This window comes from Cydia pomonella, chromosome 14 (assembly GCF_033807575.1).
Source record: "Cydia pomonella isolate Wapato2018A chromosome 14, ilCydPomo1, whole genome shotgun sequence".
Taxonomy (NCBI): domain Eukaryota; kingdom Metazoa; phylum Arthropoda; class Insecta; order Lepidoptera; family Tortricidae; genus Cydia; species Cydia pomonella.
In genome coordinates, this window is record NC_084716.1 from 5,230,462 (window position 1) to 5,256,690 (window position 26,229).

General features: G+C 36.2%; 1 protein-coding gene across 1 annotated transcript; it reads right to left on the bottom strand.

Moving 5' to 3' along the window:
• Positions 1 to 3,873: 3,873 nt before the first annotated feature.
• On the bottom strand, positions 3,874 to 8,829 carry LOC133525272 (uncharacterized). Its single transcript, XM_061861563.1, has 2 exons — positions 7,406 to 8,829; positions 3,874 to 4,486 (listed from the first exon to the last, which is right to left on the bottom strand). The coding sequence occupies exons 1-2, from the start codon at positions 7,446 to 7,448 to the stop codon at positions 4,044 to 4,046; spliced, it is 486 nt and encodes a 161-aa protein (XP_061717547.1). The 5' UTR covers positions 7,449 to 8,829; the 3' UTR covers positions 3,874 to 4,043.
• Between the last annotated feature and the right edge of the window lie 17,400 nt (positions 8,830 to 26,229).

Sequence of the window (26,229 nt, forward strand, 5' to 3'; positions counted from 1 at the left end):
CAAGTCAAGTGGCGGTACTATAAGGGAGTGTAGCTTTGTGCCATTGATATAAGGTTTATTTTTGTCTAGCCTGCGGTAAACAATCATAATATTGTCCGAATATTACAAAGGTGATAGAAATGGAGATATGCGAAACTTGTGAATTTTAGAATGTTGCATAATAAATATAACATATTTGTAGGGAAAAACTAATGCGGGTTTTATCATTTTATGTAACAGACTAACAATTTAACTCTTATGTAATTAGGTAATTAGACGGATTTGTTAGCTAGGCAAACCGCGGGTAGAACCGCGTAAAAGTCTATTTTCTGAGGGTCAGCCCTTTGTCCACACATACAAATTTTAAATTTTGCGCGGTTTTCTACTCAGAGTTGGCTGGCTAGGGTAATCAACACTTAAGACACAAATAAGTACTTCCGGCAATTAACATAAATTGAAAAAATAAAAACAATCAAACAATCAATCTTTCGGATGGTACAGAGGAAGCCGGGATACATAAATATTTGTAAGCCATTTGGCAAAGTCCTGGGAAAAGTTTTTGATGCTGTGCCCAAAATTGTAGAGGATCTTTCTTTCTGTCCACATATGGTAGATCCAAATATTGCTTCAAAACTATTGTTGCCGAAGATATCGGAGTTTGCTGGATCACACTTTCACTTAACTTTTTATCAAAGTGCTCCCAGATCTCATTATCGTTCTGGTCGCAGTCGTTCACACTCGATGGACCTGCCACTGCCACTGGCGGTTCAACTTGTACATTATTTGACTCCAGTTGCATATGTTGCGCCAACTCCTCTAACACATATTTTACAGCATTTTCCGCCGTACTCTCTATGCCAAATGCTTTTTTCTTGAAACGCGGGTCTAGAAGGGTCGCCTTTGCCGCAGTTCGGTTACTTTCGTACACACTTAATCTTTTGTCGATAACTTCTAGCAATGCTCTCTGAAGATGCCTGCCTGCTTCGGTGTTCGGAGTCCTTTTATTTAGAGAGTTTTGCAAGCCTCGAACTAAAGGTATTATATAAGATAAGGTGGGATATGACTCCGCAGAGAGCATAGCTGTTATTTTTTCGAATGGCTGCAAAAGAGATGTGCAGTCCTCTAGCTAGTAGTATTTGCCATTCGGCTGCGTTCAAGTTGGGTGGAGGTGAGTCTAAAAGTGATAGTGTAGCGGACAAAGGTACTCTTACACAGGTAAAACAGTTTTCTTAAAACTAAACAAATTGCTTTGTACTGAGGCAAATCTATTAACTTTAAGAAAATGATTATCTCCCTATAGACGTTAGAGAAGTTTTACTTCGTATCAGTAAAAAAATATCTTAAATTTGTTTCTTTGTAACAAGTCAAAAATATTTAAGTCTATAATAAAATCATTTCACTCAAGAATAACAATTTTATTGATATCTAAGAGAAGTGTTCTTCGAATAAAAGTTTTCGTACTTAACTGAAAGATTCACAATACTTAAAGGTAAAAAACAGTTTTCCTGTTTTAAGAAACTGTTGAATTCGAGTGAGCTATTTGAAATGTTAATTTTGGAATTTGGTGACTCGAGTTAAGTATTTTAGTTTTATTCAATTAAGAAAGGTTATTCTTCCTATAAGAGCTATTCTTATTAGTTTATAAGGCAAACATTTCTTAAAGTAAATAATAAAGTTTATTTGTTTTGAGAAATTGTTTCATTAATGAGAGAATTTTGTAAATTCTTGAGTTAGGTATCACTTTTATTAAAAGTAAATTAATTTTAATCTTTGAGTGAATACTTCTCCTATTTTCATATAAGACAAACAACTCTTAAGAGTAAACAACCTTTTTTTTATTTAAGAAATTCTTTCATTGGTGAAATAAATTTATGAGTACCTAGTTCTAGATATTGTTTCTTGAAATTAAGTAACTTTTATGTTAATCTAAGATTTATCATCTTCGGTTAAGGTATTGGGATGGTTTAATTCAAGTCATTGTATTTGTTAATGTGTATGAAATTTTATTTGTGTGTGTGTGTGTGTGTGTGTGTGCGCGCCTGTGTGTGTGTATGTATGTGTGTCACAGTCTATCTACTTCTGACAGCGGCTGTACAACAATGACTTAAATTAAATTTAAAAGTAACATTCTAAAGACAACAGTCTCAATAGTAAAAATACGCATATCATTAATTATAATATTGTTTTATTCATTTAAGAACAAACACAACAGTACAAAGTAAAATTAAATTTTGGCAGATCATGGTTTTCAGTATGGCTCACGGTTTTGCAACCAGCACCATTCACTGTTCGAATTCGGTCTAAACCACGATCTGACACGATTATTTTTTTTTGTGCTAGATCCTTGTATTCAATGATATATTCATATAGTGTTTAGGAGTCGAGAGTAATGATATTAAGAGTAAAGTAGGGTTTATTTGCAGACTGCAGTACAATGAACTTATAACAACACAAGACCTAATAGCACACTAGCTTTTATCGATGACGTAAAACATTCGCCACTTTCTAGCAAGTATGCAAGTACGAAAGGGACGAATGCTTTACTTCGTCGACATAAGCTAGTATGCCAGGGACCTTTTGACAAATTGTATACAATATTTCACTTCTAGGGTCCGACAAGATTTTCCAGTCTCGTAAAAACTCATGGATATTTTTCTGTTCACCTTCCTTTCTTAGATTATATGTGGCCTTCCATTTAATTATTACCTCTTCCCAAGGTTCTGAGTTGTTATTCAACCACAATATATCCCTGGAGTGTAAATCTGAAATTAAAAAGCTTTATAAATAAAATACCTTTTTAAAGTTCAAGCAATAACAAAAAAAATGTGTTAAGAAGTACCCTAAATGCTTTTGAAGTAGTTATAGAAAACACTATATGCATGCCTAATAATATTTGTAGTTCCATCTCATACCCATGATTTAATTCTAACCAAATTATATGCATGAGACTACCCCTGAACTTATTTATGTACTTTCCAACAAAAAAAGAATCATTAAAATCATTAAAATAAATAATTTATATCTTAACCTACTTAAAAAAAGATTCCCATGATGAGAGAACTTTTTTGAAGTCAATTTAAATAATTATTTGTGTCCCAAGGGAGGAAAAGTAGGAAATTGCGTGCCGCGTGTGAAATTGTCACCTGAGCCGAAGGCGAGGGTGGCAAACGCGCGGGATGGAATGTCCTACGTTTCCTCCCGTGGTGCGCATACTATTATTCTGCTCGACGGAGGCGGAATACGGCAACTTCGTTTAGCGCTGCGGGAGCAAAGATGACGCTTTCCGCCAGGAGGGCAGAAAAATATTTTGTTACTGTTAAAGTACTTGGGAAGCGACAATCAAACACCAGTTTCAGATCAAGACTAATCTTCATTTATTATATGCTTACCCACAAAATGCATGAATATACATTTACCAAAGTACCTACAATCTCCTCTTTAAAAAAAGAAATACAAAAAAAAAGTGTATTAGGTAAAACTGACATAAACAAGAGGTACATAATACCTAGTAATGTTTACTTTACTTTTGGTTATTTGTATTCTCAAACGAGAGGAAAAAAAAACTGGGTGAAAGGTTTAAGAAATAAATGCTGACTGTTATAGGTAAATTTAAAAAGACTACAACAAAACTTGTTTGATGTACAATTTTAAAACATGAAATTGCTATAACACATGACACAACACATCAACATGCTAAATGATTTTCTTATATCTATGCATAGTTACGTAGCAGTGTTCAAATGACAAACCATATTTTATTCCAGATAAAATGTTGATTCGTGAGACAATGTACTTACTTAATTCAGACACTAAAAGTAATAATTATGTAACGTTTATAACAATATTAATTTGATTACATTATAATGATATAATTGATTGAAAATAGTATAAGAACTTACAACGAAACTCATTTTAATTTAGTAATAATAAACAACAACTTAGGCCTTGAAGTGCATGTACAGGCAATAGGTACATTATTATAGATATTAGATAACATTGATCATTGTAGAACTTATTATAGGTACACAACATACATCTTAAGATACATTACCATTCCAAACAGTTTACCAGCCCCAGGAACCCCACCGATCAGGAGCGATCACCTCCCTGCCGGAGCGAGTAACATAGTTATTACTATTATTATTGGTGGGAGCAGATAGTAAACTGGATGGACCGGGGCGAGCGACCGTGTCACGAGAATCAAACCCGGTGTCGGTGGCGCGCGGCGCGCTGGCCGCGCCGCTCGGTGACGTCACCGCGTTATGACTGCAGGTACCGATATCATCGTAAGGCTGCGGCTCCATTGAGGCGGAGACGAGCGGAGCTGAGAGGAGCAGAGCTGTGAAAAGAGGTATGTGATTCCACTGAGGCGGAGACGAGCGGAGCTGAGAGGAGCAGAGCTGTGAAAAGAGGTACGTGATTCCACTGAGGCGGAGACGAGCGGAGCTGAGAGGAGCAGAGCTGTGAAAAGAGGTACGTGATTCCACTGAGGCGGAGACGAGCGGAGCTGAGTGGAGCAGAGCTGTGAAAACTGTGGCGGAGACGAGCGGAGCGGTGTATAGCGAGCCGGGACGAGCAGTCGAGACCCAATACATTTTATTTGTAGTTAGTTATTTGGAGAGTGCACACGTCATGTCGGTGCTAAGTAAAAAAAAAGCCATTTTGTATCTAACATTGCTAGAAGACGAAGAAATCGAAGCAATGAAAATTGCTTTGATTGCCGCAAAATACTTGAGCTCCCTAAGAGAAACCATAGATTCTGGGTGAGAGAACACATAAAATATCATTCAACACAAGGAGAATTCGCAACTTTTTTTCAAACATGTGACGACGAAACATTTGAAAGTTCTTATAGAGTAACCAGGAAGACTTTTTATGAATTGCATAGCCTGCTTGGACCTCATTTAAGGAAGAATGACACTAACTGCAGGTTGTCAATTAGAAGTGAAGAAAGGTTGGCGTTGTGTCTGAAGTAAGTGAATGCTATTTAATTGTAAAAATAAAACATGAGATCCTATAAAAAAACAATACTTGTCAAAAAATCAAGTCTCTAACTTGGTTGTTCTACCGTAAAACGTTGTGAGATCTATGTAATACCAAGTCGGTTATTAATTTATTCAGTCCCTACTTAAGCAACCTTCTGTATTAAATTGTTTCGTAATTATCTATCCTAACATCGTATATCACAGCACAACTTTTTACGGTAGAACAAATGAGTTGCCAGACTTGGTTTTTTGACAAGTATTGTTGTTTTTTTTATGGTTATTGTTGTATTTTCATGATGTGTAATACAGTCAGCGTCATTCGTAGCATGTAAAAATAGTCAAATAGTTCGGTACACCATATAAAATCTATGGTGCTACGAATTATATGATGCTGACTGTGTGTGGGTTTGCCACACATAAACAGCGGGACAGGTGAAACTGAATTAAACGCTTGTAATAATATTTATTAGTAATTATTTATTGTTACAGAATAATGACAGAGACTTTTTTTTAAATATTTAACGCAGTATAAAACCGAGCGGGAAAGTGTAAGTCAGGCTGTGGCATCTAGGTTTCTGTTTATGTTAGTATCATCGTTCTGATCGTCATTCCCGGGTGTAGCTGGTTCTTTATTTCGCAAAGTTTCCGTGTTTGAATAATTGGCCGAAGTATTTGAATCTGTACTTGTGCAGTATCCATAATTCGGAGCAGTCCATAAATGCTGTTCATTTACTTCCTCGGCTTCCATAAGAGCGTTAATTGCGTTCCGTTTAACTTGGCGTTGCAAATAATCCGGAAGTTTTTTCACACTCTTTGCCATTCCAAGAAAAAAATTATCTACTTCGTCAACGTTATCGGGTGCTGTCAGAATTTCTTCAGCTCGTTCTTTCATCAATTGCTGGTGATTTTCTTGATGTTTTTGTAGTAGCTCAGTAATATCATCAGCTTTCCTTTTATTGGTAGTTGTTGAAGAAGCGTGGGAAGAATGAGATGGCGAAGGAGCAGCATTTTGTGTTGTCGAATTTTGAGAGTTATCAGTTGTAGGTTCTGACAGAATACTTTCTATATCTGATAGCAGCTCTTCTTGTGATTTCGAGTTATTTTCTGTACTGGAACCTGCGGACATTCGTGTATCGTCAGTTCCTGGGCTCCTTATTTCTTGTTGCTCATAGTTCGTCGTTCGGTTTCTGTTACACATATACGGCAGTAAAAACTCCATAAGTTTTTGGTACTTTCATAATTTTATTTGTTTTGTTGCTTGACCACTTCTAGTAGAATTTTGTCTTTTTATGGCGTCGCGGTGGTTGTCGCGTAATTTTTTCCACTTGGCTTTAGCTGTGTTAACTGAAATAGAATAAAATCAAGGTTAATTTTGTGAAAGTAATATAATAAAATATATTTACAGGTATTTAGCGACTGGCAGCAAGTTTTCAACCATTGCAGAAAATTTTAGAATTGGAAAAAGTACTGTATCAAAGATTATTCCAGAAGTTTGTGATTGCATTTGGAAGGTGCTGCAGCCGTTATACATGCCAGTACCAAATAAAGATGATTGGTATAGAATAGCAAAAGATTTTGCAGACTTGTGGCAATTCAAGAATTGTGCTGGTGCGCTGGACGGCAAACATGTGTACATTAATGCACCAAAAAATTCAGGGTCTTCATTTTTTAATTATAAACACAGATTTTCAATCGTTTTAATGTGTGTAGCCGACGCTAGAAGGAAAATAATAATGGCAGATATTGGGTCGATGGGGAGGTTCAGTGATGGAGGAATATTCTCTGATAGCGAATTTGGAAGGAGACTACAAAACAAAGCTTTAGATTTACCACCACCTGAACCACTAACTCAAGATGGAGAACCAGTACCATTCGTATTTATTGGGGACGAAGCTTTTCCCTTGTCTTATAATTTAATGCGTCCATATCCTAGAGATCAATTGAATGCAAGCAAAAAAATATTTAATTACAGGCTATCAAGAGCTCGTCGTATTGTAGAGGCGACATTCGGTGTGTTCAAAAGGAAATGGTATGTGTATCACAGAGAATTTGAATGCCAAGTCGATACTGTCGATAAAATTGTTAAAGCAACATGCATTTTACATAATTATTTGATTGAAAACCAGCCAAACTTTTTAAATGAAATAAATGCAGATGCAAGTACCAAGAGACGAGAGGGATAGCAATACATTGATGATAACAAATAATGCAAGTACAAATGAAATTTACCGGATCCGAGATATATTTTGTGATTACTTCAACAACGAGGGTAAAGTCCCGTGGCAGGAGACCCGTATTTTGCGACGCCTGAGCATTTTATAAATTAAATAAATACGTATTGTACTTACCATTCTGAATATTTGTTTCATTCACCACTAACTGCCACGCTGCATCCTTCGTCTCATTACACTTGTAAGTAGTAAGTTGAGTGTTCCACAAACATGGGTACTTTTTGACACTTTCAATGAACAATTCGTCACCCATTGTGAATCGTGCGCAGGTGTGTAGTATCGGTGACGCTAGCGGTCCAACTGACTGTGCGGCTCGATTAGAATCCCGCCCCTCCAATCTGCTTCGCCCCTCTGGGCCCGTGATTACACGTCTCCTCTCCGCTCAGCTCGTCTCCGCTTGACTATTCCCATTGAATCGGAGCGGAGCGGAGACGAGATGTGGATTTCACGTAATATGATTGGTCAATCCCCACACGTCTCCTCTCAGCTCCGCCCGTCTCCGCTTGACTGTTTCCATTGAAGCGGAGCAGAGACGAGATGTGGATTTCATGTAATACGATTGGTCGATCCCCACACGTCTCCTCTCAGCTCCGCTCGTCTCCGCTTGACTGTTTCCATTGAAGCGGAGCGGAGACGAGATGTGGATTTCATGTAATACGATTGGTCGATCCCCACACGTCTCCTCTCAGCTCCGCTCGTCTCCGCTTGACTGTTTCCATTGAAGCGGAGCGGAGACGAGATGTGGATTTCATGTAATACGATTGGTCGATCCCCACTCGTCTCCTCTCAGCTCCGCTCGTCTCCGCCTCAATGAAGCCGCAGCCTTATAGCACAGAACGAATAGAACGCCGACCGCGCATCATAGACACAACTATTCTCAAATGTTGCAAGCAACAAATATTAGCACTAATGTTAAACATACAATGTTTAAAGCTATGTTCAGACTTGTCTTGAACAGTGTCAATTGGTTGGCAGGAACTGTCCAAACCAAGCACTGTTTTGCTGTGCGGACCACTTAAATGTAAGTTACCTTGTTTTGTTTACCATTCTGTAAAAAAATGAATTACCCAAGTTAGTTTTGATGATATGGCATTTTTTTGAATTGTGGAATAATGGATGGAATAATTTATGGTAAGCTGGTAAAAAACAATTTTATTAATACATTACATTAATGTGGGTGCTGCTATGTCATGTTTAAACCCTTTGTCATATCAATGAATTTTCACTTTGTATTAAAATAACATGTGGTATTTGTCAGTACATGGTGAACAAAAACACTATGAGGAAACTGGGCTGATCAAAACAATGCCTAGTTTCCTCCAGTTAAAAAAATGTGTGCCTATGCCAATACCAATACTTAATGTTATATTGCCCAGCAGACCCCAGGCTCCATAAGTGAGCTACAGCAAATACTGGGGAACATTTGGAAGATTATGACAACTGTTAAATATAAATGTTTAATGTTTTCTAATATTTTTACAGTTTGAAGAAGAATTGGAAAATTATGGACAATGGATCTCTGGTGCAAACCCAAGACTGAAAATAAATGCCATACTTAAGAATTTTTCAAAAAACCAAGTGCAATCAATAAGAATATTGAAGATCTTAATCGACCATCAACTTCAAGTGCTGCTGACAATGCTGGAATGCAGGTTTCTGACAGTGTAAATATTCACAATAGTGTTGCGCACATAAATGTATTAATATTCTTGGATATAGTTAATCTGACACACTGCATTTAAATACCAACTTTACTTTGCTACCTGTGCTAATTATTTTTTTATTTTTAATTTTCTTAAATCACTAATTTACAAGTTCTAATGTATGTTAAGTTAACATACATTAGAACTTGTAAATTAGTGATTTAAGAAAATTAACATTGTTAACGTAGTATTGTTAAATAAGCACTTGACCTGCTCTAGCACATGATTGGCGCGACAGTATCTCGCGCCGAGATACACTACCCGCCCCTCTTAAATTAACATAGAAAAAGACGGGTAGTCTATCTCGCTGCGAGATACTGTAGCGCCAGTCATGTGCAAGCCCTACTGAAAAGGTATAGGTAAAAATTACTAGTGGTCTTTGTGCATGAAGATGTATTTATAGAACACAGGCATGGATATAATGTCAAATATTTATATACAAATGCACCTACTACAACTTGTGTGGCTTTAATAATTTGAATTTAATAAATGCCCACTTTCCTTACCTAAAAATAAACTTTTACCTGTTTCTGTGATTGTTAAATTGTAGGGTCACAAGTTGCATTATATTTTGTTTATTTATTCTTTGCATTTTTGTTTCAGATAGATGTAGCTATACAGCGTGATAAAAGAATTTGATATGGAAAAAAAGGATTTATTTTGAATAAAAAAACTTACTCCTATAAACGAAAAAAATTTCAATTTTCTTAGAGGGAAGTTGAGAATGTTTCGAATTTCAGATGAAGGCCAAATGTTAATTCATACATATTTTCATTTAACACCAAAATTTAATTGAAAAACTAATAAGTATAAGTAATTTCAAATGCTTTATAAATGTAAGAGTAACCTCATCGAAAAAATAAAAGTAAAAAGTAATTTAGTAATTCTCAAAGAAGCTTATCAATTTGATTGTTTCTTTTTAATAACCTTATTCGATAGACTATAATTGATTCCATCAAAATATGAATAATGCACCCTCAAATTTAAAAGTCAATAAAAAAATGAATTAATTACAGTCCATAGGAATTTTTTTCTAAAAAAAATAAATCAGAACCAATTTAAAAATTAATTTTTGGTATACTTTTTCGGCTCTTAAATTTTAATGTTTTGAAAATTTTGCCGCCCTCCCAAATCGTGCCGCCCTAGGCCCGGGCCTCACGGGCCTAAGCGGTAATCCATCACTGTATGGCTTGCGTATGTCCCATAAAATTTGCCAGTTGTTCGATGTCTGAATCTTTTAAGTTTGGCGTAAGCGTCGCCAAATGTTTTCGTAGCTTTGTCGTAGTAATAGCTTTGGGATTTTTTTGCACCACATGCTTTAGCATATTTCTCCAAAACTTTGTAACCACATAATGGAGTTTCACATCCAGGTTTGGCGAACAAAAAGTTGTTTGTATACGTCTAACAGACTGCACCAACTCTATAACTTTTTGAGTATCCTCAGTGAACAAATCTGGCACACCTATTGATCAATAGTTTTTCAGTGGCAGAAATAGCTCGATGAAATTCTTCGTATGCGTTATTTTCATTATTACAATCGTTGTACGTGCTGAGTAACAGCCTTTGCAGTTCGCCAGGTCTTCTTCTGTTTAAAGGTATCACGCGACAATATACTGTTTGTGTTAAGGTTGTTCTTCTTCTAAGGTTCATCGACACTTTCGCCCTCGAATTTCACTGCGTCATAGAACTTGCTTGCAAAAGTCGATCTCTTCGGCGTAAAGTGGTTGTTGAGTTGTAAAACAATCTCTTCGTACGTTGAGGTTTCTATTGATTTTGGATGCAAAAATTTACTAACCAACCGATAAGTGTCCTCAGATAAACTCGTTAGCAACACAGCAGTTTTTTTATCGTCCGCGATGTCATTTAAGGTTATGAATAGCCAATCTTTCCAAAAAAGTTTTATCTTTAATATAAAATAATAATAATGCATGCATGTTAATTCATAAATTATGTTGTAAGTACGTATAACAATGAAAATGTAGCCTACTTATAAATAAACCAGGGTATTCATTACATTGCAGTAATAAGTATATTAAGTAGTACATTGTTAATAACTAAAAAAAATACTATTTACATACATGTACCTTCTTACAGTTAAAATGTCCAATTAAAATAAAATTATGATTTATACAGGAACTATTTTCAGGTGCAGTCATTCTATAAATTTATATAGATTTGAATAAATATCATTATTGTTTAAAATACAATGAATATAAATTCTATTTTTGTTAATGAAAATAGTGATAATTCCATGTTTAAAATTATGTATTTATTTTTAAAGTTCATATCTGCCTTTATTCTTGTAAAGAATAGATGTTGAAAATGCATGTGTAAGGTGTAAGAATAGGCGTCTTACATAGATATGTAGGAAAGTACTTAATGGCTAAGTCAATGTACTCTGCGTAAATAATGTTTTTTATATAATTTTTTTTTGTTTCTTTAGAAAAGGATAATATATGTAGTAATTAAAATTATTTGTACAAAAAGGAGGTTGTGGGTAGATCTGATATTTGTGATATCATTAATGTGGGTAAGCAAATAAAGTACGAGTCAGTCTCAGACCGAACTTGGTATTTGATTCATATCCTTAACAATGGGCAGTAACCATTCTGTCAGCACCCTTTTTAAAGATGCAATTCCTAGTATATTTATATTAAAATGGATATGTCATTCTTTTGCACTTTGTGCACCTTATGCATGTGCCAGGTTAGCACAAATGGCTGAAGACCTTACTAAAGATATATATAACTAAATCCAAAGTAGCGCAAAAAGTATTGGTGAATAAAAAATGTTCCAAACTTGTTTACAAATAAAGCCTCACAAAAGTTATCTAGCAAAAAAATACAATACACTTGTGCCATTAGCGATGCAATTCCCCAACATCATTGATGAAGAAAATGGCAGGAATTAAATGATAGAAATAGAAAATATAAATAATTATACGTACACCAAATAGGATGCCGCTCAGCATAAGCCGTGTCTTTTAGACGCGGCACTGGTTTTCAGGGCACCCAAACTTAAAAACTAAAACTTAAAACTAAAATAGAACAGAATAGCAAGAGAACAGGAATAGAACATGTGTAAGAAAGGAAGAGAGAGAGAGTTAACAAATATTTATTTTTGACTATGTCCGCTTAGTTATAAAACTTGTTGGGTTACGAGTAAATACTTTTTAAGGTTGTACTTGAAAGAGGTAATGGATTTGCAATTTCTGATTGGTGGCGGTAAATTGTTCCAACACTTCGTTGCAGCATATCGAAAGCTGCGACGAAAAGCGGACGTACTGTGTTGCGTGTCGTTAAGTCTGAGGGCACCACGTACATGACCCCTCGAAAACTTAAGTTTTTCAAATTGATAAGACGGCTGTTTATCGTGAATGACTCCAATAAGCAATGACGCAAAGTGCAAAGTACGTCTGGCTGCCATATTTAATAGATTATTACGTTTTAAAAATGGTGGAATGTGAGAACGGCTAGGAACAGAAAAGCATAAACGGGCACAAGCATTTTGAATGCGTTGCATTAATACCGAGACTTTTGTATTTGCGGAAAGCCCTGTCACGTCTCGTCATCGCCATCCTAACGTCCCTGGTGATCCATGGAGCTGGAGGCCGCCTCAACCAGACCTCACGCACCGGGATATGCGCATCGAACAACTGGAGGATTGTTTTATTGAAGGCTGACACTTTATCATCCACTGTGTTTCTTGTCTTCTCTGCAGAAATGATATAATCTCATCTTTATTTTGACGCGTTCGTTTTCTATTGGATCTTGGAAATACTGGGTTTTGGGCCGAAAATGTTTCCGAAGTTGTTTGTTTATTGATGGCTTCATGTTCAACTATATTTCTAGTTTCTCCTGCTGATGATACAGAACTTAACTGCTCACAACCTTGGTCAGAACTTAGACTCTCTTGTGTAGAATCCGTATCTTCAATATTAGATTCTGTTGAACGTTCATTTGGCACTAATCGGGCGATCATAGGTTTCAAACTTAGATCTACGATTTTTAGGGCTGCGGACCCAGCTCCAGACTTATTCTTTCGTTTCTGGCGAAAATATGTGTCCTTTATGTTTTTCCATCTCTTTTTACAGTTATCACCTGCAAATTATAAAAAATAACATGAAACTAAAATAATGTCTCAATTTTAGGTTCATCGCGACCGGAGAGAGTTTTGCATCGCTGTCTTTTGTATACCGAATATCGAAATCTTATATATCAAGAGTAATAAGAGACGTTTTGAAAGTATTAAAACAAAAGCTTATGCCAATAGCGATGCCACCTCCAACAAATGATTTTAAAAAAATAGAAAAAGATTTTTGGGAAAAATGGAACATGCCAAACTGCATATCTAGCATAGATGGAAAACATGTTCGCATCAGAGCTCCACAAAATAGTGGTTGTCTTTATTTTAACTACAAGGAGTATTTTTCTATTGTTATGTTGACTTTAGTGGACGCTAACTATAAGTTTGTGGCTGAAGACGTTGGGTCATATGGCAAAGAAGGCGATAGTAATATTGACTCACCCTCTGATAAACAAAGTTTACGAAGGTTTCTGGGCATGGTAAATTATATGAGAGATTACATCACAAGATTGTCCGAATTAACAAGCCCGCTAAGAGAACTTTAAAAAAAAGATGTTATGTTTCAGTGGGGAGTGACTCATGAAAAGTGTATTAAACAAATTAAAAATATTCTTGTTAGTCCACCTGTTTTAAGAAATTTTGATCCCAAGCAACCTTTAACTATCCAAACAGATAGTTCAAAAAATGCAATAGGCTGTGTTTTAATGCAATTTAAACAACCAGTTGCATTTGCATCTAAAAGCCTAAGTAAAACTGAATGTGAATATGGTCAAATAGACAAGGAATTTTTAGCCATTTTATTTGCTTGTAAAAAATTTCATTATTATATATATGGTAGGCATACTGTAGTACAAACTGATCACCAACCATTAGTTGCATTAATGAAAAAAGAAATTTATTCCATTGAATCTCAAAGATTACGAAAAATTAGATTAAAACTAAATATATATGATATTGATGTCCGCTATGTTAAGGGTTCACAGATGTTGATTGCAGATGCTATAAGTAGAGCATCTTCAAAAGCTGATGCTAGTACACTTGATCTTTGGACCGCGTTGTTCATACTGTGAATGTAAGTGATAGTTTTCTGATAGAGATTACAGAAGCCACATGTAAAGATGCAGCACTATCCCAACTGATAGAATACTATAATAATGGCTGGCCTACAAATATTGATAAAGTTACAGATCTTGTCAAACCTTACTGGAAATTAAAAAATAACATTGTAGTTGAAAATAATATTGTATATTTAGATCATAGGATTATAGTTCCCTCATCTCTTGTAAAAACTGTTTTGGAAAGAGTACATTCTTCACATTTTGGTATCACAAAAACACTGGGTAGAGCCAAGTCACTTTTCTTTTGGCTAAACATGAAAAGCAATATCATTGATACTATAAGTAAATGTCATTTATGTGAAAAATATAGTGCTAAAAAAGTAAAGGAATCCTTATTATTAGATGAAACTACGCCGTCACTCCCATATCATAAAGTGGGTTGTGATTTTCTAAATTATGGTAATGAAAACTATCTAGTAGTGGCTGACTACTATACTAAGTGGTTTGATCTAATTAAAGTTAATTCCATGACTGCTACAACAGTTATAAATATATTAAAAACCTTATTTGCTACTCATGGTATACCAAGCATTCTCAGAGCTGACAACATGCCATTCAACTCTATTGAATTTAAAAACTTTGCAAAACTGTATAAATTCTCTGTTGTTACATCTAGCCCGCTGTATCCTAAATCGAATGGCTTTGTTGAAAAATATGTTGGTATAGCAAAAACTATGTTAAAAAAATGCAAGGATGAGAATTTAGATATACATCTTGTTATCTTAGAATATAGAAATAGCCCAGTGATAGGTTCACCATATTCTCCATCACAATTGTTGTTTAGTCGTTTTACTAAGTTTACACTGCCAATACACAACAAATTGCTTGCACCAAAAGTAGTCACTGATTTTGATAAGTATCAAGAAAAAAGAAACATTATAAATAAAACCAATTATGATAAGACTGCTAGACATTATAATTATAATCTAGAAAAAGGGCAAGATGTTGTGTATCGCAGAGAAAATGTATGGTTGCCAGCCAAAATAGTGGGCCTTCACAGTTCGCCCAGGTCTTATTTGATCCAAGATGATCAGGGTTCTATATTAAGAAGGAACTCTTCGCAATTGAAGCCATCAGCAACTTCCAAGATCCCATCAGATGATTATGTTAGGTCGCCTAGACGATGTGTTATACCTTTAGAGGACGGGGACTCGGAGATGCCTATGGGTTCGGAGCAGGTTATGGAACCTGGATGTTCGGCTAATTGTGAAGGAAGACCTAAACGTATTATTAACCCTCCAGCTTATCTTAAAGACTATGAGACAGACTTACCACATAAGGGGGAAGATGTATCATGTTCGTAGTTAAGTAATGAGTTTTGGAACGCACTACGATCACGTGACGGACGCTAGAAAAAGACGAGTGACAGAATACACGGAGTTCTCAATCAATCATGATATTGTTTTATTTAATAATCACAATATTTGTCTAACATTATACAGTCTCGGTACTGCGTCGGATGCATGCGCGTGTTGTAGCGCGGCACGGGCACGTTTGTACGTACCAATGGATCTTGGTGGTCTTAGCGTCGCGTCTACGAAAAACATCGCTGGCGACAATTACAGACAATGGAAGTTCCAGACGACGCTTGACTTGAAGGCCAGGGGCCTGGGCGATAACATAACCTCTCCCGTAATGCCGGCTGGCGCCGATGAGAACTAATGGAAGAAAGATACGGCGAAGGCGATGTACGTAGTAACAGAAAGTAACAGGAATTACCGCAAATAAGTCTACTTGAAACCTGTGAAACGGCGAGTGGTATTTTTGCAAAATTAGACTCGATCTACGACCAAAAAAGTGAAAATTGCATAATGCTGTTGCATGAGAAATTCTACACGATCAAGTTTATGGAGGACGATAACAATGATGAACACATTTCGAAAATAGAAAATATCGCTAAACAATTAAAAGATGCCGGCGAAACAATGTCAGAAATGGCAATTGTAACCAAGATACTGGGTCCTTGCTGGAGCGCTATCGCATGGTAAGACAAGTTTGGCTGTCACTCGATCCAAGTAAGCAAACTGTTATTAACCTTACGGCGCGACTTCTAGATGAAGATTCAAGTTTCAAAGCTCAAGAGGAAACAGCACTAGCTACTGAGAAGATGGCTAGAAGGTCGGTAAAATGCTTCAAGTGCAAGAAACCGGGGCACTATGCTCGTGATTGTCACTCTAACCCACAACAAAGTAGTAGTAGTAGTGTCGAGAATTGAAATGCGCACTCTGTTGTCTCTATATATTTTGTCTGTGGCAATACCATAGCTGTCAAATATTATTACAACTTTCTTATCCTGTGTACGCCATTGTATGTCTAACCCACAACAAAGTAGTAGTAGTAGTGTCGAGAATTGAAATGCGCACTCTGTTGTCTCTATATATTTTGTCTGTGGCAATACCATAGCCGTCAAATATTATTACAACTTTCTTATCCTGTGTACGCCATTGTATGTCTCTGCGTAAATAAAACAATATACTGTTATCAAAGTACTTTTATTGGCCTGACCGATAACATATTAACAATAGTAAATACAATCATCCCATTGTTCTCGGCTGACCTAGGGCTTTAAGAGTACCTAGATCAGGGGTGGGCAAACTTTTTTCATGGCGGGCCAGTAAGCTTGAGAAATTTCGGAGGAGGGCCATAATTGCAGCAAAACTGCACTTTTGTATAAAATCGATAAAAAAACACAAATATACACATTTTTTTTATTTCAAGTGGTTTCAGGAATCTTATAATTAAACTTTAATTAATCATATGTAGTGATCAAAATGACACACTTTTTAGCTTTTATTTATTTTTATTCGAAGGACCAGGTGTGTGAGACATATAAAATTGTTTTTGTTGTGCAGCGAAAAAAGGTGTTCATCAGTAAGTCGGTTTCTGATTGAGTTTTTTCGCAATTTCATTGTTGAAAATATCTGCTCACACATACGATGACCCAAACATCGCCATGACTTTCTGGGCGTGAGCAATCATCTTTGGGTATTCAGCTTTCGGCAGGGTTCTATAAAAATCTAGCTTTGTTGAATTTAAGAACAGTTGTTTTAAATGGGTGCTACACTGCATTTCGATAATTTCGAATTGCAACTCTGCAGAGACGTTCTCGGGGTCTATGTTCTTAAAATCTTGAAACCTAGTTTCAAATTCTGTGTGAAGTTTCTTCAACTGTTGACTGAAGTCTTTCAGTTTGTTCAAACTCACTGGTGCCATAGATTTTAAACGTGGAAAGTGAGTTAAGTCGTTCTTTGCTATGCAGTTAGTAAACAGAAAAAGCTGAGTTTTAAACGATTTCAGACAACTCCAAGTCTCATCTAAAAATTGGTTCATGCCTTGCAATTTTTTTTTAATTTGTTGTAGTGCTCAAGAAAATCGGTAAAAAATGCGAAATCGGTATTTCTTCTTGTAAATTCCAGACTCGCTCGAATGCATACCCACAGCTAAGCCATCTTACTTTTGTGTGATAAAGAAGGTCAGAGTAATCTGCGTCAACTTCAAGCAAAAATTCTTGGAATTCTCGGTGTACCAAGCCCCGTGATCGAATCGTATTGATAAGTTTTATAACCACATCAAGTACACGTGTAATATCTATTGCAGCTTTACAAAGAACATCCTGGTGAATTATGCAATGTAAAAATACAACATCGTTGTTAGGATTCTCTTTTTGAAAAATACCATGTTTTTTTCAACCGTTTGGGGCTCCGTCTGTAGTAATATTGCATAATTTTGAAATTAATGCATTTATATTTTGGAGGCCTTCGGAACATTCGTTATAAATAATTTGGCCCGTCGTTTTGCCTTTCAGTGATTGCAAGCAAGTTAGCTCTTCAGTAATATTGAATTCTTCATCAACGCCTCTAATGAAGATCAATATTTGAGCAGTGTCAGTTTTATCCGTACTTTCATCCATCGTCACGGAATAATATTTAAAATTTTCAATACGCTGCTTAAGTTGAACCGACAAATTTGACGCAATGGCATCAGTTCGCGTTCTTACTGTTTTTCGCGATAAACTGACTGACTCAAACTCTTTTGTTTTTTCTGGGCATAAAATATTACTCGTACTCGCCATGCAGTCTTTTACAAACTCTCCTTCCGAGTACGGTTTGTTATTTTTACCAATTTTATAAGCCACGACATACCCAGCCAGTGTAGAAGCCTTTTGAGCGGTGTTTTGCATTACAAATATATTCCGTTGACCAGATAACTTTTTTTTTAAGTTTTCGGCATTCAACTTTCTTTCTGCATCATTAATAGAAGCATATTTGGTTTTAGCATGCTTAGTATTAAAATGGCGAGCAAGGTTAAAATCTTTAAAAACCGCCACCGCTTCATTACATATAAGACATATTGGCTTACTGATGAATTCAGTAAAGAAGTATTTCCAAGCCCACTCCTCTTTAAACAGTCGACACTCAGTATCCACTTTACGTTTTTTACACGCCATTATCCCAAAGCGTTACAAGAACAAGTAATAATACGAGACAGGTTCAAAGAAGCAAAACTCACAAAACTGTACGTGCGACTCGCTCGGTGACAGCAGGCGACTGCTCCCACGCCGCTCACTGCATTACCCTCCCCGCTCCCCAAAACCCGCCCGCGACACATGAACTACGCGGCTAGACGAACTGGCTCTGGTTTATGGCTGAACCGTCAAAATATAATCATGGGCCATGTACTAATTAATTCGCGGCGGCGGGCCGGATAAAATGCTTTCGCGGGCCGCACTTTGCCCACCACTGACCTAGATGCTGACGAGAATTGGCAACAAGTTCCCTCACCTTGCTGGCAGTACCATTTGCTATGGGTATGCTATCTATTATAGCTTGAATATGTGATTGGTTATTACCAGAAATTCGTTGTCATAGCGCAATTTTAGTACATTGTGATACAAGTGTGCTACGTTGCTCAGAACACACGAGGCGGAAAGCCGATGTGTGTAATTACCAATGCACGTTTATACGACGTTTTTCAACACACTTGCGAGGAAAATACTAAACTGATATATTAATGAATGAATGAACGTTTCTTTATTCAGGCAAAAGACCCGTTACATAATTTTAAAATACAAATTTAAATGGCATAAAAAATGAAAACTAGAAAATTAATCTATTACACAAAACATTTAAAAAACATATAAGACATATCAAACACCTAACTACTCTTATTGAAAGGACCCTAGTTTAGGCTCTTAAGCAGAATAGTGGAGCTGATAGTTAAAACACTAGTTCTTGTGGTGAATATTATATTGCAAGTGATTGACATCAGACAGCTGTACAAAAACATAACAAATTCAAACGGATGTCATATATGTGTCGTAATAAGTTTATTATTGTGCCAGCATACACATATGCAACCTCCAATAAAACGAAAGTGAAAGCGAACATAAACAAATTAAGAATTTCTTAACTTTTAACTTAAAAATGTATATACATACGCTTAAACTAAGATAGATTATTGATTCATCGCTCTAGTTTTAAATTTATAAAACAAAACAAAGAGCTTAATACTTTTGGAATCCCTTATTTTAGATCATCCCTTAAATCAAGGGATTCCAAAAGTATTAAATTGTACTTTATAAACAAGAGCTTGGCGGCTTTGTCGCCATCCAACCTATTCCTCAGGGGATCATATATTAAACCGGCGCCGCTGAAGAATTGTTCGCTGGCCACCGAGCCAGGCGGGCAAGATAAGTATTGTCGAGCGATTGAGTACGATCGTTGGAATTTTTTATTCGCCTTCCACCAAGATAGGGGGTCTTCTTTGATGGAAATGCGTTTTTCGCCAATGTACTCATTGAGTAACCCTTTGAGCACCATAAATTTGCTGAGGACAGGGTCTTCGGCTGTAGTACCATCCTCTTCATCATAACTCATTAATATATTCGATAAGATGTACAGTCCGTACATTTGATCCGCCAGGTTGTGGAGATACTGGAGATCTGTCATGCCTATTCGGAGACATACGTTGAGTCTCATTATCAGCCAGCAAATCCAACAAGCATGGACATTATCGTAATCAATGCGACAAGTTAGAACGTGAAAACAAAACAAGTCATGCTTTTAGTGCTGTATTTCATACCGTATACTTTCAGAAAAGTGATTTCTACGCTGACAGCGGTGAGAGTTCTCGCATTACTTGCAATGTGAGAAGTTTTAAATAATAAATCAGAGGTTTTTAACACTTAAATCTTAATTTATTTTATCAGAACACATTATCGAGTCGAGCAAATTAAGAACAGAGACAGGTTACGCTCAGAATTTAAGTAACTACAATAATCAAAATATTTATTTAAACGCGATTCAGTTTATTATTTAACATTCTCCCTTAATTGTAGATAAGTTCACAAACATTTTCAAACGTGTTCTAATGGCTTGGTTAGAATGTCAGCACAGTTACATGAAGTAGGTAAATACTATACACATAAATTAACTTTTACAACATTTTCATGAATGAATTTATAAAAACGGCTATATATTTAGAACGCCTGTTTAACACTCCATTCTATATCCGTTTTATAGCACTCTGATTGTCCACTTTTAAATTCACACGCACTTTTATTTGTAACATTTCTTCTATTATGCTTTTCAGGTACAGCACTTCTTTACTGCATTTTGCAACAGCTATATATTCAGCTTCGCAGCTTGGGAGTGCGACTATAGGTTGTTTCCTTGCACACTGCAAGGGATCTCCGCAGTACATAATAATGTATCCGGTAGTGCTTCTTCTTGATTCCAGGTCTCCAGCAAAGTCTGAGTCGCTGTTTGCTTCTAATTTGGTAAGGTCTGAGTTTGTGTAATAGCCGATATCTATTTTCTTACTTCCTTGTATGTATCTTAGGGTTCTCTTTAAGTTTTTCACATCATTATAGGTAGGATTTTCCATATTACGAATTGTTCCAGATGAGAACAAGGAGTTAGAGGACTTTGATACCACACGCGATAGATTTCTGAAAAAAAAATGACCCAGCACTACACTTAAGGGATAAGGGATTTTTTAAGAACTGCGGGTCAAAAAAATTGTTTCGACCTCTAGTATGCGTGTGCCAAACTGTAGCTATCTACAGATTAATTGTTTGGCAAAACCCGCAAATCTATATTTGCGGTTTTTTATAACCACCTTCTACTCCTGCATGTCTACTGAGGCAGAGACTTGCGGAGATGTGGGGAAACCAATAGCATATTCAGCAGAACAGAGATTACAAGCAATACTATTGGTTGACTCCCCACATTGCCATTGATTTATTTCCTAAGTTATTTGTTTGTCTATTAATTTTTACCTTGATCCCATTACATTACAGTTGTGAACTCTATTTCAATTGCATAAAATTACATTATACATACATATGTTACCTATATTTAGAAATTCTTGTTTAAAATTAGTAAGTAAGTATTCTTTTTGCACCAATAATTTTACATGTAAAACTACAAATAAATTTGAAGAGAAAATCGAACCAGGTAACAACAGGCTGTCTTATTAAGCGATCCCTTCCAGTGTTGCCAATTTAGCAAAATTTATGCTAGATTTGGCATATTTTTATGTTGTTTAGCATTTTTATAAGTTATTTAGCAAATAGCATATTTTTTGGCATATAAAATAATTATGAATAACAAGTTCACTTTCCTTTTTTAAGTCCAAATACTTCAAAAATTTATATAAAATATACTGTAATTATCATTTGTTTTTTATTGTTGATGTACTTCTTTATAGTTGGATAGGGCATCACCAACGAATACAGACTTTAAATACTAATGAGGCTTCTATGAACGTCTGTATTCGTTGGGCATCACTGTCTGATATTTGATGATGGTGCCAACTTAACGGCAAGGGTAACCTTTACGTCAAACGCTCTCAAGCGTGTTTCGGGGATTCCCCAACAAATCTAATTCAATATACCATAGACAAACAGCATTCTTTTACTCCCTCCTTCCTTTACGAAAGAAGCGAGATAGATTGTAAGTACTATACCGCGATTACCGCGTATTCACGTATTTACTGTCACTGTAAATGAAAGAAAGTTTAAAAGTTTTACGTGCATTATTAATTAATTGCTTGATAGTCATTTCGTTAATATGCCGCCTAAATACAGTCAGCATTACCGGTCTGAGTGGGAGCAAATGCTGGATTTCAAGGATTGGTTACAGCCTGTCGAAGATGATACTACGAAGGCCTATTGTAAGTACTGCAAGTGCGAGATGATTGCAAAAGTTCATTGTTTAAAGTTACATATTTTGTCAATAAAGCATAAGAAAGCTATAGAACCAGTAAAAAGTCAAAGAACAATTAATTTTCCCAAAGTTAAAAAAGATCTAAATACACAGAGAGCAGAATCTTCACTAGCGATGTTTGTGTGCGCGCATTGTTCGATTATGGCTGTCGATCATTTATCAGACTTATGTAAACACCGATTCGGTGATAGCAAAAGTGGAGACTTACGAGTCCATCGTACAAAATGCACAAATATTATAAAAAATGTTTTGGCGCCTCATTTTATTGAAGAAATTGTGTCTGATTTGGGAGACCAAGAGTACAGTCTCTTGCTCGATGAGTCCACGGATATTTCTGTAAGCAAAATGTTGGGAGTATCGATCAGATATTTCAGCCGATCTTTAAAAACAATAATATCCACATTTTTGGGGTTGGTCGAGATTGAAGATGGCACTGCAAACAGCATATTCAACGGTATTAAAGGATTATTGTTAGTTTTGAATATTGAAATAAAAAAATGATCGGTATTGGCACAGATAATGCTACGGTGATGACAGGCACTAACAAAGGAGTACATGCCCTATTAAAAAATGAAACTGGTAATGATAATTTGGTATTAGTTCGCTGCGTGTGCCATTCATTACAGTTGGCTTTATCGCATGCTTCGGAAGAAACTCTACCACGGAATGTTGAATTTCTAATAAGAGAAACCTACAATTGGTTTAGTCATTCTTCGAACCGTCGACTATATTACAAAAATATCTACCAAACAATTAACTGTGGCTCCGAACCATTGTTAATTCCACAGATGTGCAACACCCGATGGATATCAATTGAACCAGCAGTCAACCGTATTCTGGAGCAATGGGTGGAATTAAAACTCCTGTTTGAAGTTGCTAGGCGCGATAACCACTGCTATATGGCAGAAACACTATACTCCATGTATAATGATCCTGTCAATCATTTGTATTTATTGTATTTAAAACCTATTTTGGAGGAAGTCCAAGCTGTGAACAAGCTATTTGAAAGCAACAATATTGACCCAACAAAACTTTACAAAGATTTGTGTGCCTTAGTTCAATCTACAAGTCGGCGTATTTTGAACCCAACTGCGAGAGTCGATATTTTTACACAAAATATAGAAAGTTATTTGGATCCGAAACCGTACATGGGATATGCTTTTGAAACAAAATTACGGGAATACAACCTTCAACCTGAAGTGGAAAATAATTTTCGTCAACGTTGCCTGAATTTAACACTGACACTTGTATCAGAGCTGCGTTCTAGATTACCAATAATATACTTGAGAAAGTATCTTTATTTTCAGTAGAAGAAACTTTAAAAGCAGTCAAGCCTTCTCTAATCGATATTGCCCAAGAATTCCGAGTGGATGCAGCTACAATGGATAGGCTCATGTCTCCATGGAGAAACATAGTGCACATTAAATGGGAACGCACATCTTCCACTGTAGAATTCTGGAATGAAGTAATTGATTACAAAGATGCAGCTGGTAATAACCCCTTTACAGATTTATCTCAGTTAGCAATATCATTATTATCACTACCTCATTCCAACGCAGAAATTGAACGCGTTTTCAGCCAAATGAATATAGTCAAAACTAAACTTCGCAACCGTTTGTCGATAAAAACTTTAAATGCCATTCTATACGTCAGATTCGGCCTAAAGAGGGCAGGGAAATGCTGCTATTCTTACACAGTTCCGGATAACGTACTACGCTCTATAGGTACCAAGGAGAGTTATAGTCTTGAGAATAAGGCTTCCACGTCTACATGCACATCAGCTGCCGAGCCTGCCGATGAAGACGAAGATATTAACATTTTATTTAGTAACATAGTCGATTAAAACGTAGAATAAATCAAAATTTTGTTGATTAATAAACATTTAAAATTAAATGACGTTTTATTTGACATTGAAAAATGTTAGCTTATTTTCTGGCAATATTATAAAGCAATTAGCATAATTTTGGCAAAATTTTAACATCAGTTTAGCAAGTTTTAGATTCACCTTGTTGGCAACACTGATCCCTTCCTGAAAATATATATACATATATATAATTATTTTTTCAGGAAGAGATCGGTTTTTAGCGATAGGGCCGCCTGTTGTTACTTTATATATATATATCCCGCAAGAAAACTGCCGTCCGCTATGGGCGAAATTACATTTAAACTGGCGTCCACCGTCATTGCAAGTCCGCATACCGGACGCCACTTTTTTTACCGGTGGCACATGAAGCCTTTTGGTTCTGGCTAACCGTACAACAAAAATCGACGGAAGTCAAAAAATCCATCAGATGGCTGCATTTATATCCTGAATAGTTTTTGACAAAAACTCCGTTGACGTGTGGCGCTGCTGCAGCGCGTATATCTGCAGACGTATACTTCGATTATCTTCGGACGATGGGTCCGCGTATTTGGCGTCCCCGATTGCGACGTTGCCAGCTCATTCTTTTGGTTGGCATATCGGACGCAACAAACCAAAACAAACAAATTTACAACCGTTGGTCATGGACATGCCGCGTAGAATTTGGCGCTCAATAAGTGAAATTGTTTGAAACAAAATTAAAGTGCTTGTTGTTAACATATGGATGGATGCTGTTCAAAGATGAACAAACGAAGACTTCGTAGTAGAAAAATGTTGGATTTAGTCCAAGAAGAACCTTCAACTATAAGGTCTACAGATAAGTTTGACTCTTCTTCTCACTTCACGTACCACCTGCTACGCTCTCAGTCGCATTTCGATAGTTGTGTGATATCAGTGTATATATCATGTGTGAAATGGTACAGTTTGCAGATATAGACAGATAAATAAACAAATCTTATTTAAAATATATTTTACAAAAACAATTGAAATGGCCGTGGCCTTCAACTCATTTCATAATACGAGATCAATGTTTGAATTGCGGAGTTAATTCAAGTTGTTTTGGAAAACCTAACCATATAACTATGGACATGAACAACAGTTTCAATGTAATGTGGTGGCTGCAGAATGGACTGTTTTTTTGTCATAATTGTAATTATTTACTCTACGATCACTACCCGGCTGACGAGTGTAATACATGTGCTGTTTAAATCATTGAGGTTTGTACATACGAAACATATTTCTACAAAACGATTAGGTAGGTCAGGTTTAGGACGCCGGATAGCCTTCTTTGGACATGCGATAGTATTTTACGGGAATCTTACTCTTATAATATGGAACAACCGATTTTTGTTTATTCACACATATCTACACATTTACATTTTATTCTAGTATACAAAGTTGCATTATTATAAATATGTGTTTGCTGTCTGCTGTGCATAAAAAATACGTTCATTAATAAGAGTACTTGGTACTGTAAACATATATAATATGTACAATATGTATTTAAAAAATCTTCATCTTTCTACAACCTGACCTTTCAACCCATAAGGGAACCTAACTATGCCTTATTAGGATTAAGTCCGCTTTCCTCACGATGTTTTCCTTCAGTGAAAAGTGACTGATAAATACTTGACAAACGATATTCCGTACATAAGTTTCGAAAAACTCATGAATACCTTCGGATTGAAAATTCAAAGTCTGACCACCAGCGCTTTCTCTACTCTGTTTAGAAAGTAACGTCCGTATATGTGTTACGTATTTCGTAGCCTTTAAATTATATACGGACGTCAGTTTAGTTGTATGTCTACTATTTCATGTCGCTCCATATTCGACGTCCGTGATTATTTTATAGTAGTGCTCTATATTAATATACGGACGTCAAATATCGTGCCCTATGAAAAGTATGCGTCAAACTAACGTCCGTGTATGTATTTCGTATAGCGTAGCCTTTAAATTATACACGGACGTCAGTTAGCTGTATACCTACTATTCATGCTGCTCCATATTCGACATCCGTGATTATTTTAAAGTAGTGCTC